General features: G+C 37.3%; 1 protein-coding gene across 1 annotated transcript; it reads right to left on the reverse strand.

Moving 5' to 3' along the window:
• Positions 1 to 9012: 9012 nt before the first annotated feature.
• On the reverse strand, positions 9013 to 16162 carry LOC144653458 (uncharacterized). Its single transcript, XM_078513451.1, has 8 exons — positions 16030 to 16162; positions 15021 to 15115; positions 14221 to 14259; positions 13599 to 13886; positions 12441 to 12728; positions 11317 to 11361; positions 10474 to 10636; positions 9013 to 9154 (listed from the first exon to the last, which is right to left on the reverse strand). The coding sequence occupies exons 2-8, from the start codon at positions 15091 to 15093 to the stop codon at positions 9142 to 9144; spliced, it is 909 nt and encodes a 302-aa protein (XP_078369577.1). The 5' UTR covers positions 15094 to 15115; positions 16030 to 16162; the 3' UTR covers positions 9013 to 9141.
• Between the last annotated feature and the right edge of the window lie 94 nt (positions 16163 to 16256).

Consider the following 16256-nt stretch of genomic DNA (forward strand, 5'->3'; position numbering starts at 1 on the left):
TTCTCGTGTTCAAAACCAATATTTGAACACTCGGAGATAAATTTCATATCTCCGCGCAACCATGCATTATCCTCTATATCTTTCACGCGATCGCGCTTCAATCTCCGAATCTCTTAGGTATTTTCAGTAAATTCGAGGTTTTAGTACTGATTTTATTCTGCATTTCTGCATGTTATATTCTTGATGTTTTCATGGAGACGGAAGGGTGTCGTGCCTGCAGGAAAGAAGCAAAAACGGCGAAATAACAAGCAGTTGTTTCCCGCTTTGATAGCTGCCGAATTTATAGCGGCGAACGATCGTGGTTCTATTTACGATAAAAAATGAGTGCATGGCTAGACGAATGCCTTGAGGACTGAGCATTTATTCTACATCCAACTCGGAGGGCACACGAAACGAGCTTTAGTTTTTAGCAACAATAGCGATAGATGTTCCTAGTGTACACGCCTTAAAAAGATTGGATTTATATCGATTATTCAAACCGCTACAAGAGGATGAGTACGAGACAACTCATTGCGTTTCATTTTCAACGAAAATATTCTCGGAGTCTGGATCCGTGATGTTTTCCGTTGGAGTTTCTATCGTTCAGATGTCTGTTAAATGTAGATTGTCATCAACACCAAAGTAACGGTAAGCCGATCCTTGGAGTTATCTGTCAATACATAATTAAATCTAACACTTTGTGCGACAAAACTGGAAAAGCTTTTTTCGTCCTTATCTCGAAAATAAAAATTGTCATAATCGCACGTACGTTTTAAACTCGTTTACAGCTGCCTTTAAACCGATTTAGCTGAAATTTTGCCGAAATGTTCCAAGATAGCTGCTCTACAAAAGGATGGTTAAAAAGTTATGCCCTTGTTTGTTGAAGGATATCGCAGGCTTTCGAACATCAAACTTTAGAGTGGTATATATAAAAAAAGCGATCTTTGAGAAATCGGAGACATCCTTTTGAAGGGCCATGTGTAAAGAATCATTTGTGATGTTAATTACGTCACGGCGATAATCGAGGCATGTAAACGAACTTGATAAAGACGAAAGGGTAAATATCGCTTCGCTAAGAAAAATCATAATCGAATTCCTCAATTATCAAGCTTTCAGGAAATATGTAATACTTTATTGGGGTTTAGTTTTAAAGCCTTGCCACGAAAACGTGTTAACGTGAGGGGGTCATATGAGGTACACTGATACCTGTACTATATAATTAAGTTACAATAAATTATACAGTCAACTCTCTCTTAACGGACACCTCTATAAGTCGGACGCCTAATTAAACGGACACCTGGCGTTGGTCCCGTTGCTGCCGTTTTTACTAACTTATCACATTGCTGATTTAGATTGTAAAATGAAAATTGTCATACTAACTACAGTGGATAAAGCTTATAGGTGGATTAGTTGTTTTTACAGCAGTGTAAATGTTGTGGCTTAATTCTACCCTTGGTATAATTTGGTATTTTCGTTTGTTCTGTTGTATGGTAATATATGATAATAAATATAAAACAAAGTGATATACCAGATTGTACGCAGGTTGTGCTTTGTCCAGTCCAGGTTTTATCAAGTTGACAGACACGTTCCTTATCACCTCTCAGCTCGTATCCCACCATGCACGTGAAAGTACAACGAGTATTATAAATCAGGTCTGGCGATGTGCAAACTCCAGTGGGAGGGTCTGCATATGCTACACTCAGAGTAGGGCATCTGATGACTAGGATTTGAAATAAAAAGATCTTGAATATGTTATTACAAATAAATAATCCCCGCCTGAGTTTGAAACCGATTTAATCATTTGGAATTCCAGGTACCAAGGTAAAAATTTTCAAATTTATTTTAATTTATGCCATTGTAACTCTGTTATCTTCGGGTTTAAAGTGGCTTTGTAACGCATTTTGAGGCAATTTTGGCACTGACCAACTTGTCAAAAAATTTGATAAGTTGGTCAGAACTCAAACGAAACACTGAAAGGTCATGCAATAAAGGGACATGAATGGGCAAAATTCAAGAAGATTAAAACGGATTGCGTTCAGGTAAACTTGACAAACAAGTTGATCTCAATTTGTAAGAAAGTGTCATTTACAATGCTCGAATATCATCCTTGTTTGTTATCTGGCCGTGATTTTGCCAATAAAAAACTTTTGCTCTGCCAATTTGAAGTTTAGAGCTCTTACTAACGAAAATAAATACCTAAATTACCTAAAATACCTTGACCTAGTCCCTTTAAAAACAGATAAACCTACTTTGAAAATAAATTCAACCTAAAAAAGTAATTTGCATTGAACCTTGTAAGCGACCTACTGCTCGCCTCGAGTCTCATGCAGCTCAGTGGGTAGAGTATCCATCCAATGTTTGGAAGGCCAGGGCTCAACTCCCGTTGGGGGACTCAGACATTTTCATTGTCAACGCAACATATCCCAACATTGCTGGGCATAGCATGTTGCAATCGCTTGGCCACCCGGTTGCACCATGTTGCAACATGTTGGACGATGTTGGATCAAGTTTGATAATGGTCAAATTTCTCTCCCAACATCTCGCAACATTTTTGGATGTTGCATGATGTTGTACTCGTTTGGCCACGTTCGTGCAACATTGTTGCGCTGGAGCATTTTTATTTTTATTTTTCATTTATTTATTTTTTTTTAAATTTATTTAACGTTGTCGGCACGCTTAGCTAAAAAGCTAGTTTACAGGTGCACCACGAAATTAAAATACAAAATAGAAAAAATGAAAACTTCTTGGAAGTGTATAAAAATTAATTAAGCTATAATTAAGAATAACTAGAAATTACAATATTGTCTAACTAAGATTAAAAATAAAAAAAATAAAATTTACAAATTAAAAAAATGTAAAATATTATTAAAAACAGTAAAATAGCAATAATAAGCTATTCGATCAAAGTCCCGTAAGATTTAATGTTCTTAATTTCGTTTTAAAAATCGTGTAAGCATGCGCACTAGTTCGATTTGTGCCATCCAACATTCCGCAGCATGTTGCAACAGGGTAGCCAAACGCGTGCAACATGTTGTGCACAACAATGTTGCGATATGTTGCGTGCGTTTGGCCAGTTGCTTCACAACATGACCCAACAATGTTGGAATAATAATAATAATAATAATAATAATAATAATAATAATAATAATAATAATAATAATAATAATAATAATAATAATAATAATAATAATAATAAATAATTTACTTATATTGCGCAATTATCAATTTAAAAATTTTCAATTGCGCATTACAATATAGTTAAAAAAAACTAAAAATTTAAAATTTAAATTCACAAGCTAAAAAAGATTAAAATGTATATGACTATAAAAAGAAATGTACAATTAAAAAGCTTTTAAAAATAAAAAGGTCTTGATGGCTTTCTTAAAACTTTGCAGAGATGGCATGTTTCTTATTTCACTTGGAAGATCGTTCCATAATTTAGGGGCGGCCACATGAAAAGAGCGATCCCCAAGCGTTGCGAGTGATTTACATTGGCTATAATTAAGGCGTAAACCATTGTTGGAACGCAGGTAATGTCTTCCAGCAGTTTCTCTAGCGGAAATAAGTTCACTTATGTAGGCTGGAGCAAGACCATGTACGGCTTTAAAAGTAATCAACAAAATTTTAAAAACTATACGATATGTAACAGGCAACCAGTGCAATGACTTGAGCAGAGGTGTGATGTGGCAATATCTGCTCTCCTGGAAAATCAATCGCGCAGCTGCATTCTGAACCCTTTGTAATTTTTGAAGATGGCGTTCAGGCACTCCAAATAGGAGACTGTTACAATAGTCAAGCCGGCTTGATATAAAAGCATGAATCAGTGTTTCTGTGCATTCTTTGGTTAAGAACCTTCTAATTCTTCTAATGTTGTAGAGATGATAGAACGCTGCGGAACTGGTCGTAGTGATATGATCCACCATAGAATATATGATCCACCATAGGAATATGTTGCGTTGAAATGTTGCGTGCGTTTGGCCGGGCCTTTACTAGTACAGAATACTCTAACCAACTAAGCTCTAAAGATACATTGCAAGCAGCAAGGACAATTGCCTGCCGCGCTTATGATTAGTGGGCTTGCATTAACCGCAGTTAAAGTGCTACTATGATCGAAATTTTACCTTCCTTTTTCTCTTTGGTTTTGGAAAGTACTTACATTAAATAGTAACCTTGCCAAATTTTAAGTTCAAATTAGAATTGGAAGACCACTTATTTCACGCGTAAACTTCGGCTTCGGCTTGCCGCCATTACTAGATTCAAAGATGTCCGAGGACCAAATAGAGATCTGGAACTAGTTGGGGCGAGAGCATGCTGACGTCATATGCCCATCAACAAAATGGCTGCTTCGAAGTCTGGAGTAACCGATCTGGAAAAACATTGGGTTTTTTTTAATCTGTAGTGATGTAGAAGCCTTATCTACTGCGCAAATGTTTTTTAAACATACTTCAAGGCATCTCCTGGTCACTTTTGCACAACATAGTGGCAGAAAACAACTCAAGAGGAGGAATTTCGTGGCATCTTAACTCGCCCGAACCACGCAAGATGAATAATAGATCGCCTGATAACTTTGAGGGAAACTTGTACTCTTGGAAATGCTTTATAAATATTTCTCCCTGCAACCATTGTGAGGTTAACTTTTTCAACTATCCAAGGGAAGTGAATAGAATGGAACGCTTCGAATTATCTACAGTGAGTTTACTGTATTCGCTTCTTTTTAGAAGCAAAACATTGGGTGAGTGGCGTAATTTATTTCTGTTGCTCAATCGCCCGTGTTCTAGAATAGTCATGTTTAAATTAATTGTAAATACTTCATGTCAAAAAGGTAATTTTTGGACAAATCGGCCTGTATGTTTCTGAATTATATCCTCTATTGTACAAATAAACTTAAATAAATTCGCACGAGGCGGTACATTATGTGAAGTATATACAGAAGGATGCAAAGCTTAGCAATATCTTTTTACTGATTATATGTACTGAGAATGTTTCCATTGTAGTCCTCTGTATATTCTGCAGTCTTAATAAACTCACCAGCACGTCTTTAGTGTTGGTCACTTGTTTATTTCTGCCATGAAATGTATAACACTACAGTAGGACTGTACTTCATTGTGCACTTAGAATAGTATTCATAAACATTTTCTGAGAAGTAAACTGAGGATAGAACACTGACAGCTTGTCTGAGACATACATGCTATCCTGACTTTACTCAGTAAATCTTTATAATTTATATTTAAGTACAACAGGGACCATGAGCTATAATTATGACCTGTGCCAATCACTTATGCTGTGTGCAACAGAGCACTGATGAAATCCTAGCTACTCTTTATTTTGAGTATGCAATATATTTATTTTTTGGCATGCCCTTTTTGTTCATAAGTTGAGAATGTAGTAGCTAACAATAAATCATGTGAATGTGCCAGAGAACTCCTGAGCTGCTGATCCATCATAATTTCTAACACAAGTACAGTCAAATCTTTACCATAAATAAAAATGTTGTATTGATTGAGGTGCAGTGGCCTAAGTGTAAGTTGTTGGACTCCGGATCAAGCGGTTCAGGTGTGAACTCTTACTGGTGTCTTTGTGCTGTGTTCTTGGGCAAGACTACTCTCATGGTGCCTACTCTCCAAGTGTAGAATGGAACCAGCAAATTGATGGTGTGAGGAGGGGGGGGGGGGGGGAGGGTAAACCTTTGATGAACTTATATTTGCATCTCATCCAGGGAGGAAGTAGAAATACTCCTGGTTGCTTAATGCTACTTAGCCAGGATAAGCTTGCTTGATGGGCAACTAGACTAGCATGCAGACCTTGCCTTTTTACCGAATGGTAATGAGGGTATTAAAATGACTTTTGAGCTTAATTGACTCACTCACTCCATTCTGATATCAAACCGCAATTAATTTATGCGCTAAACGGTAAACGTGCTGACAGAAAGGTCCTTTAAACGCATCAAGCACATGTCAATCAAAAACAAATTATTCTCCAACGTCATTCCCAAGATCACTCTCTTCGGAAACGAGGTTGAACAATATTTACAAAAGAAATTTTTCTAAATGCGAAAGGGGATCAAAGGTTATTACACTTTATTCTAGTGGTGAAAAAATTCGCTCTACGAAGCCTGAGAGCACAAGCCATCAATGACCCATTCCCGCAACTCCCATGAGAAAGAAAAAACATTCAAAGAGGCAAATGAAGTGAGATTGTGACTTTAATACTGAAAGCAGGTACAAAATACATCCAGTTTCGCATGTGACGTGATTTAATAAACGTTTCAGCTCACTGGAAAAACACGAGTTCCATAGCACGTTTCTGTTTCGCGTAACGTCATCTCGTGTCACGTCATCCGTTTTTCATCTTTTTGAGGCAAGCAGAAACACGACGTGCTCAGCTGCATCTTTTTCTCAAATTTCATCGGCTGCTCAAAAATAACGCTTGTCGCTGCCCGGTACGTATACAATATATGTACTGACAGAAAGGTAATTGAAAACGCACTTCAGCGCATCCAAGACTGTAAAAAACTTATTCAAAGGTTACACTTTATTTTGGTGGTTAAAAAAAAAACAGAATCTGCGCTACGGAGCCGGAGAGCACAAAGTATCAGTGACCCATTGATGTCACTCACACATAAAAAATAAGCATTTAAAGGCAAATAAAGTGAGACCGTGACATTATTGAACGCTTGTTTGAAAAAAAAGTGGAGTACGGCACTTCACCGAATTACCATGAGGTTGCTCGAAGGGCCTTTGATTGTAACAAGGGGGTAATTTTGAGAGTATGGCGCGAATTGCGAAGCCGACAACAAATACAGTCAAACCTGTACCATAAATAAAAATGTCATAGTAATGGGGTAGTTGTATTGATTTAGGTGCGGTGACCTAATGGTCAGTGTGCAAGACTCTGAATCAAACCGTTCAGGTGTGAGCCCAGACCAGTGTCATTACATGTATGTACATGTGGGGGGAGTGGGGAGGTTAAACCTGTGATGCAAATGTACTTCCATCTCATCCAGGTTGCTTAATCCTACTTAAACAAAGATATGCTCTGGCCTGATGGGCAACTAGGCTTGCATGCAGACTTTGCCTTTTTGCATCAAGGGAGCAATTTTGAAGCACATTTATGGGAATTAACCCCTTATGGAAGGAGAAAACTGTCTCCAATAGGGTGTCTGTTTATTTAGGGTGGTACACGGAGCTGGCTTGTTTATAGTCACGTTAAGTTGACACAAGATTAGTCCGAAAATTGAACTCTCAATTACATACACATACTGCAGATGCACAATGTACTGCCAGGGAAATTCTCTAGAAAAGGGCCACTGTCATATTGCATATGATACCGTATTTTCTTGAGTAGACGCCAGACCCCGACTCAATGCGGGCTTCATTTTCAAAACTAGAAACATTTGATCAAGGTCCCAGTGTTTGTTGGAGGTCCGGGTGTTCCCGTTTATGAACTTAAAACTTTATTCCCATGTTGTGCATATATTGTTTCAGTTATTTTTATCACTAAAAAATCACGGGGCCAAGAGGATGAAATGGGTAAAATGAATAAGAAAAACTACTCCTACCCAGGTTTGCTGCTGCTTATGGGCCAGTTTCATAACATTATCAGTAAATAGAGTGAAGGACTCGTTACAGTGTTCAAATGGTTTTCTTATTTTAGGAAACAGGAATACTGAATGCTGGCTGAAGCTGGATGTCTGAAGTGTTATCACCCATTAAAACACTTAGTTTTAAAAAGGTTTATTACCTGTATTGTAGTCAAGGAAGGTAAAACTGTATAAAACTCAAGGAGCTAAATCCATTGATCACCTGCACCATCTTGTTGACTTTAATTTTTCTGTATAAATTTTACATTATTTCATGTTTATAAAGCTATTTTCGGAATAAACAGCTGAGATAGATTTCTAATTAGCTCATAATGCCCATGGCGTGTATGATAGATAACAAGAATGAAAACAACAGTTAAGATCATTTCAATCCTTCGCAAACGGCAATAGCAACCTACATGTACATGTATATGCAGCTCTATTAATTCAAATATTGCAGACATTTTATCCTAACTATTCAATTACGTTTCTCTTCATACCATGTATTCAAACGTATGTAGTCCCTGAATCACCATTCCTCTTCGTTCTTCGAGGCTTCTTCGATCGGTGCTTCGATCGGACAAGAAGACGGCAGCTTTGTTGTAGGCATACAGCGCCAAAACCTCATCGAATGGAATAAATATTGAAAAATTTGCATTTGCATACAAACATTGCCCTTTAGACCGACGGCAATCGGCTTTAAATTCTCATCGTAAGGAACGATACCGCTAAATTGGAATGTCTCTTCGTTGCGGCTCTCTTCGGTTTCGCCACTGGGCAAACTAGACGAAGAATTTGTCGAAGAAAATATCTTTTATAACCCTGTTATTCTCAGTATATTCTCTCTTGGAACACTCGAAGCTCGAAGCGACGATGCGCATATGACGTCGCGATCCAACTCATGCGTAAATCCGCTTTTCAGTACAGTCGCTGGCTCACTTTAGACGTCCGAGTAATGGCGGACGGGTTTTCCACGATTTTCGGCAAGCTATTTCAAGGCTTATATCGCTCGCAACGTTCTAAATTCTAGCGCGCTAGTTAAATATAGACTTATTGAACAAATTGACTTTAGAAAAAGTCGAAAAGAAAAACAAAAATTTTGGTCATAGTAGCACTTTAAAAGGGATTAACGTTTTAGTTGAATGAGCTAGGTTACGACCTTTAGAGCGATTGTACTAGTGTCCAAAGTTGTTTTTAAGATTACTGTGTTAAGTGAATTGTTTAAAATCTCACGCCAGTCATAAGTAAACCAAAACCAATCGCGACTCGCTCACATGTTTTCCCCAGCTTCATGTATTAGCTTCGAGTTTTGATTGGTTAACAGGATTGAGATTACTTTGGGTTTGGTTTTCAAGGATACTCAATAAAAATGCCGCTTTATAAAATTGCTATTAAGTGTTCACTCACCGACACATGACAGCGGTGTCCCTGACCATTCCATCAAATCATAAATAGTCAAATAACATGTTCTCTCCTTACTTCCGAGAGCTTCGTACCCGTCAGTGCATGCCATGCGGCAAACTGATGCATATTCATTCGAGCACTGACCAACGAAAAGGCCGTTGGCAGGAACAGGCAGGGATTCACAGCGACGAACTATGTAAACAATTGTAAGTATAAGTACAACATTAGATCTAAATTAGGTATATATGATGTCAAGTTTGTTTGGTAATAAGACCCATGCATGCACCTGGCTTAGATATTTCTCGTTGTTCTTTTATTGGTAAGAATGACATGTAATCCATTTTCAAGCCAATTAATAATTTGAAACCAGATCAGTCAAATTTCAAATATTGTTGGAATGACTAACTCTGTACTGGAGTTGTGTTGTCGAAAAACAAATTAGTCAAATTAATTCAGCCAAATCTTATTACAAAATGAATTTTAAAGCAAATGCTAATCATTATTGAAAATAAATTGACAACGCTTGGCATCTAGTAGGCTAAAGAAACAACAAAAAAAACAAACAAACAAACAAACAACCAAACAAGAAACAAACTTTTAAAAAGAGGTTTTACTTTGTATTTCGAAAACAAAAGACCTTGAATGTCTGCGAATAATTAGTCCCTTAATGTACAAGTCCAAGACTCCGACCATCAAGATTTCATGCTTTTCAGAGTAATGCAGATTTGACACGAATAATGAGGGATTGTAGATTTGTAGCTCGGAAGAAATGATAAAGATGAAATGTTCAGGAGCGTGGGAAAAAGAAAAAGTTGAGAGTTCGATCGAGTCCTCTGCGGGAATCGAACCCAGGCCTCCTATGGTTGGTTAGAGCGACTCGTAGCTCACGAGGGAAACAAGAATGTATGAAAGTTTGCTCGTGTCTTGCTTAGGGGTGTTAAAGAAGCTATGTCATGGTATTTAAGTCACTTTTCCGATAATTTCAAATCAGAAGAGACCTCAAAATAATGTTTCAATATAGAAAGACACAAAAAGGTATTAAAACCTTGAAAATATACAAGGAGAATTCGACTGACGACGATAAAGACAGAAATACGATTGGAAAAATTGACAAAATCTGCCACATTTTTCAAGATGCATTGTCTGTGACATGGCTCTTTTAACTACAGAAATCAGTCTCTCTGAGGGTGAGCGAACACCAATGTTTGCTGTCAATGTATTTTATAGGGTTTAGGTGGAGATTTAAACACCCTCATATAATGTAAGCGGACTTGACCGATCAGACATGAAAAATGGTACATTGCATGGTAGATATTTTAACACCGTCATATTGTGTTGGCGGTCATCACCGTTCAGGCAGAAAAAAATGTTACATTTCAAGTGCCATTTTTAAGGGTCAATTTTTCGACGAGTATTCCTGTTCTTTTTGTATTGATTTTCCCCTCATGTATATTGAAAACTTCCAAGAAACGCCAAAGTCTTTATGCAATAGCGAATAACCACATACTTACTGGTACAGGGTGTTCCCTGCTGTGGGGCACCCGCGAATCCTGGCAAACATCTGCAATCTTGTATAGTGACGCTTCCAGTAATCGTGTGGACAGAATTTACCGGGCAGGGTTGTACACGCGGCTGCATGTCCGACATAGTCTTTATAAGTGCTAGGCGGACATTCTACAATAAAAACGATAAACTAAAATAGGTATGTAGGTACTGGTTATTCTGTGGGTGTTTTCGAAGGAATACCAGTAGGTAGGCGACGGCTGCGTAGAGCCAAGTGGCCCATACCGCCGATATCACTAGAAGTGTATCTGCTGTTCCTTGGATGGGATGCTACTCCATCGCAGGACCCCAAGAATTAATTCACCGGTACCCATTTATACACCTGGGTGACAAGAGGCACCATGAGAGAAAAATGCCTTGCCCAAGAACACAACCCCGAAAGTAGTTTGTCAGAGACATGCTTGATGAAGTTTAAAACAAATATCGAAAAACAAAAATCAAAAGCAAAAATAAAACAGAAGCCTAAGAGGGTCTCAATGGGCTTCACCGTTAGCTGTAATATGGGCTAATTCGGCCAAGGCTCATTTGGCCTAAAACTCAACTGCCTCGTGGAGATTAGCAGCAAAATAATTTAAAATAAAATAAGCAAGCTAGATTTCTTTTTCAGCCCAGAATAGTCTTTAGACCTTAAAAATATGTTTAACAAAAAAGGAAATTAATTTTTAACACTTAGCCGTTAGTCGCAAAAAAGCCAAAGTATTAACCGTTAACCGAAAAGCAACCACCCTATTGAGAACTTCGTCTAATTAAGAGTCGCCTAAGGCGCAAATGTTCCAATTTTCTTAGCCTACCTTGGCAGGGCGAACCGTAATACCCTTTAGGGCAACTGTCAGTCACTGAAAAAAAGAAAAAATAAATAAATGAGAGAAGTAGAACATTAGCGGTAAACGCTGCAACTTTGTACGCCATTTAGCTTTCATAATTATGCTTCAGAAAGCTTAATGTAAAAATCATTTTTTCTTACTCGTTAACCATTTCTGTTAATTTATGTTTTAATGATAACAACAGCTGTGAAAAAGGTGGAAGGCTGACCCAATAAGTACATCCACAGGCAGATCACCCTATGTGTCAGTGGTTAATAATTGTTGACATAAGATTATGTTGAAATCAATGGCGCATATAAAAGATATATAGAGAAACATTACGTCGGCATCGATTTACTACAAAATATAAAATTTACTCTAAATGATTCAATAAAAACTAAGATAAAATGTTGAATGAGTCTTGTGTCATGTGTTTTTTTGCCGCCCCGAGCCCTTCATGGATGTGGTGCATCCAGGTCTTGCTGGCGAAAGTTGCTGAGACTGCACGTTTTTGCCTTTGCAAAACATCTTGTAACGGAGTCCTCCCTACTTTGCACACGTTAACATGCTGTGACGCTGTTAGCTCATATACAGGCAAACGCAAGAAAAAGGCGTTTGAAACGGTCAAAGATAGCCGTTTTCTCATTTTCTTGGTGTCTTTCTCTCGTCTTTTTTTAAAGGACAGTTATTTACTCAGTCGGCGGAATATGTCGGTCAGTTTTGGCAAATCTTCGTTGAAGCACTCGAAGAATTTCCGAATTATTTCATCCAATTAAAATTTAGCACGAGCACTCACGAGTACTTCAAAAGCTGTCGTGCGTATAAATACGTCATGCTGTTTAGCAACCTCCGGACGAAAAACGCGGGCTCAGTCAGTCCTCAGTGATGTCGCCATCAACTGGAACTTGTCCCTCCGACTGTACTGTTTTTTCCTCGTCATAAAAGGACGATTTTTTGCGCGAATTTTCTACATTTTTACTTTCTGACATCTTGCTTTTTATAGAAAACAGATATAATTAAAAGATATAGTTAAAAGATATGAGTATACGCTATTGTATAAACGATCAAAGAAATTTTGCACATGTATGTACCTTCGATACCTTTATACTAACCTTCAAAAGTGTAAACATGGTTTGCCCAAGGACCTCCTTCACCGTCAGCATTGCAAGCGGTGCTCTTTCCATATTTATTGTAAGTCTGTTCTGCTGTAGCACTAGTTGCACACCACCCGCCATCCTGAAGAGCAAACATTTTGTAGCCTCTTTTGCGGGAAGCAACAGCGCACTTAGCAATTGCCTCCTTTCGGTATGGGTAGGATCCATCCAAAATAGAATCCTGTCCTTCAATTGTTGGAATTGCACGATTTGCAGTGTCCAAATAGCATCCCACACTTTTATATGCTATTTGAAAGAAGCAATTTGTCCATTAATTGAAACACTAAATTACAGTAACTATACTGCTTCTACAGCAGCTTAAGGGGGGAATATACCCGAAGGTCGTTTTTCACAGTTTAACACGGGTTTAACGGAATTATCTCGTTCACGTTTCAAGAGATCCAAAAACGCTCTCATTATCACATTAGAATTGTTTAGTTTAAAGTTGGTAGACGGACACCGGTTAGTCCCCTGACAACCTGGAGTGCTCTTGCGTGGGGGTTAACTGTCTGGTGGTGTTTCAATTTTTTTGCTTCAATTCCTTCTCCAAATCTCTTAAAATTTCATTCACATTCAGGTAAAATGCCCTCTTAAATCGTTAATCCTAGCACGAGCATTTTAGCTTTCATAGCCAATAGCTGTACTGTTTGTTAACTAAACAACCTAATTATCTAGCAAGTGACTTCTATCGATCGATTAAAGTCCCTAGGAAAAGGCACGTTGCCTTGTTGCCGAAAGGCAACCACTCGGTAATGCTTAAACAATTAAAATGCCCACTCTCGGCATCAACATACATCTACGTTGATTCAGCCAATAAAATGGTTCAAAGTCTAAGTCTAAATGATAATCAGACATACTTATGTGACGATATTGATAGCAGGACTCAAAACATAAAACAGTTAATAACAATCAAAACTGACCCACCAAATATATATTTCCACCTCGGGAAACATTGAGATTCTCGGGAAACAAAATTTAAAGTGTTTCCAACGGGAACAGTCGTTTAATATCAACTTCACAATAGCTATTGTTTCAAGATGCTTTGAGAAAGAAAGGCTTCCTTGCATCTATTTATTTGTTACGTTTTCGTCTCGTAAAGTTTAAAATTGGCCTAACCTTTAAGGACGTAGATGTTGTTAGCCAAAGGACCTCCTTCACCGTCATTATTGCAATCCGTGCTCTTGCCATATTTGTCAAACGTCATTTCTGCCGTAGCACTGGCTGCACACCATCCGCCATCCTGAACTGCAAACATGTGGAATCCCTTCCTTTGAGCTGCGATGGCACATTTCTCAATTGCATTCGTTCGGTCTCTGTAGGGTCCATCTAGAATGGGATCTTGCCCTTCAATTGTCGGAATTGCACGATCGCTGGTGTCCTTGTAGCACCCTATACCGTCATATTCTGTAGAATTAGCAGCAGATTGTTAGCAGATTATTAAGGATGTTTGGAACATCAGGCAACCTATCCAACGTGGATCTTGCGTTAGGGGCGAAAGTCATGTTTTGAAATATCCGTCCTATTCAGAGTAAACTTTAAAAAAAATTTACTCAGGGATGCCACTATTAACTCGAAAATAATAATAAAAACAGTCAATTTATTGGACGGTGCTTAAACGATTTGTATGAAGTTCATGCCCTCCTTGAAATTCAAAAAACTTATGTCGCATTTTTAGAATTAGACATTGTGCCCGTGTTTAGCGTGAAACCTGCCTGTTATCTAGTTTAAATGACTGTACCTGCGACTGCTCTACGCTTTCGATTTCGTGCAAGAAGATCTGAAATAAATATGACGGCATTACTAATTTAGTAAAACTGAATTAATTCATTGAGATAATTAATTGATTAATCCATTTATTATTAATTAATATTACATAAGCTACGTAATATAAGGCTAGCATTTCGAGAACTTCATCCTGGTTTATGATCACCTATAGGTGATCATAAACTGCTAAATTCGCCACTACACTTTCTGAAATACATGTGTTTTATTTATATATAAGATGATATTTCCCTTGCCACCTGTAGATTGTTTCGCCTTTAAAAACAGTGAAAATAAACGACACAACCGCAATTATATTTATCAGTGGGATAGAAACAAAAATCATCGATGGATTTGAGCAGCATTTTTGTTTTATTTATGCTTTCCAGCTTGAATTAGCCACTAAAGTTCAACAACATACATGCACATGTAACTAGAGGAGAGAGTTTACTTACTGGAATATTAAGCCCAACCTGTCTCACTAGTGAACTTTGAGTGAATTTGACATAGATCGACTCTTCGCAAAACATTTAATTATAGCTATTTTTATCGGTACAGTTGAAATCAGTAAAAGTGCTTAAGTTCTAAACATTTCAATGAAATTGGCCAAGAGTGAAAAACATTGTGTCATTAACGGAGGCAGAACAGTACACCAAATACACTAAAAAATATATTTTTTTAAAAAAAACGGGATTAACGCATTATTCAAGAAATTCTCAAGATTGCGATGTGACGTTAAAATGTCACAACGACAACGATTTTTAAGTGAGTTTGTACCTTTAATGGTTCGCCCACTACTGCACACTTCCACCAACAGCACAACAATCAAACAAAACGGAAGAAATCTCATTGTAGAATGAAGCTGCCTCAACCTGCGTATTTAAAAATATTATTTATAGTAAAATTACTTCAATGTTACATATCAAAATACCTTGGGGCTGAAATATAATGAGGCGCTGTTTTCATAACTCTTGCATGAAATTTTAACGTCCCAGAGATCTAAGTACCAATTGTTCTATAACCAAAAATATCCAAAAAGAAATTTAGAATTAAAAAACTATTGCAAATTCAGTCAGTGCAACAAGAAGCAGAACTTTGAGCTAATTGCAATAAACTTCTTGTGCATTATTAATATGTCCAAGATCTCTGGTTTGATAATTATGCAATCCCTTTTCGATTTTCTATATAATATTTGTTCAATATAATTAAAATAATTGCGTGTTATTTTACTTATTAAAAGCTCGCCAGATATATCAAGAAAGATTCGAAATTTGTAAGATCTGCTTAACCTTGAGCAAACGATTTTCTTAACATTTTGATGCCCTAAAAATCTTATTGATAAGTTGCTTATTTTTTAACAGCGTTCAAAGGAAAGTGACACGAAATGAACACTTAATGAATTAAATCATTTGAAACTGGATAAAACAGCAATATTTTGAAGCTTATAAAAGGTGAACTTTCCACGCAAATAACAAAACGCAAGGCTCAAATATAGGCGCTTGGATGTACATTGGAAAAAAAGCGAATTTTATTTTATGCAATAAGGTCAAAATGAATAATACCTGAATAGCTGACACACTAGTACTGATCCAAAATGTTAACAAGATTTCATCCTCATAATTTTCAAAATGGGAAAGATGCTTCCAAATGAGGAAAGCTGTTCTATGTTTCATTGAAAATTGACTTTAAGTAATTTGTTTCGTTTATCTGGAACCGAGTAAAAAAAAAAAAAATTGTTGCGTTTAACTGAGATTGGCAAGCATTGGAAAGCATTTAACATATATACCTCCAGTGATGACTTTATCAAAAACCACCGTCGATTGACTGTTTATAATAGATGTGTATAGCAACAGTTCTTCTCAAAGTTGAAGCTATAGCCAAGCATTCTTCATTGAAAAACAGATATTCTAAACGCCTCGTCATCATAATAAACATCATAATAAACCGTTTGCAGTTGTAATAATAACTTGGGAAAAGTATGTGGTTTAGCAGCTGAATGAATACACCCACGAG

This window comes from Oculina patagonica, chromosome 5 (assembly GCF_052425735.1).
Source record: "Oculina patagonica isolate OP01 chromosome 5, crgOcupat, whole genome shotgun sequence".
NCBI classification, from domain to species: domain Eukaryota; kingdom Metazoa; phylum Cnidaria; class Anthozoa; order Scleractinia; family Oculinidae; genus Oculina; species Oculina patagonica.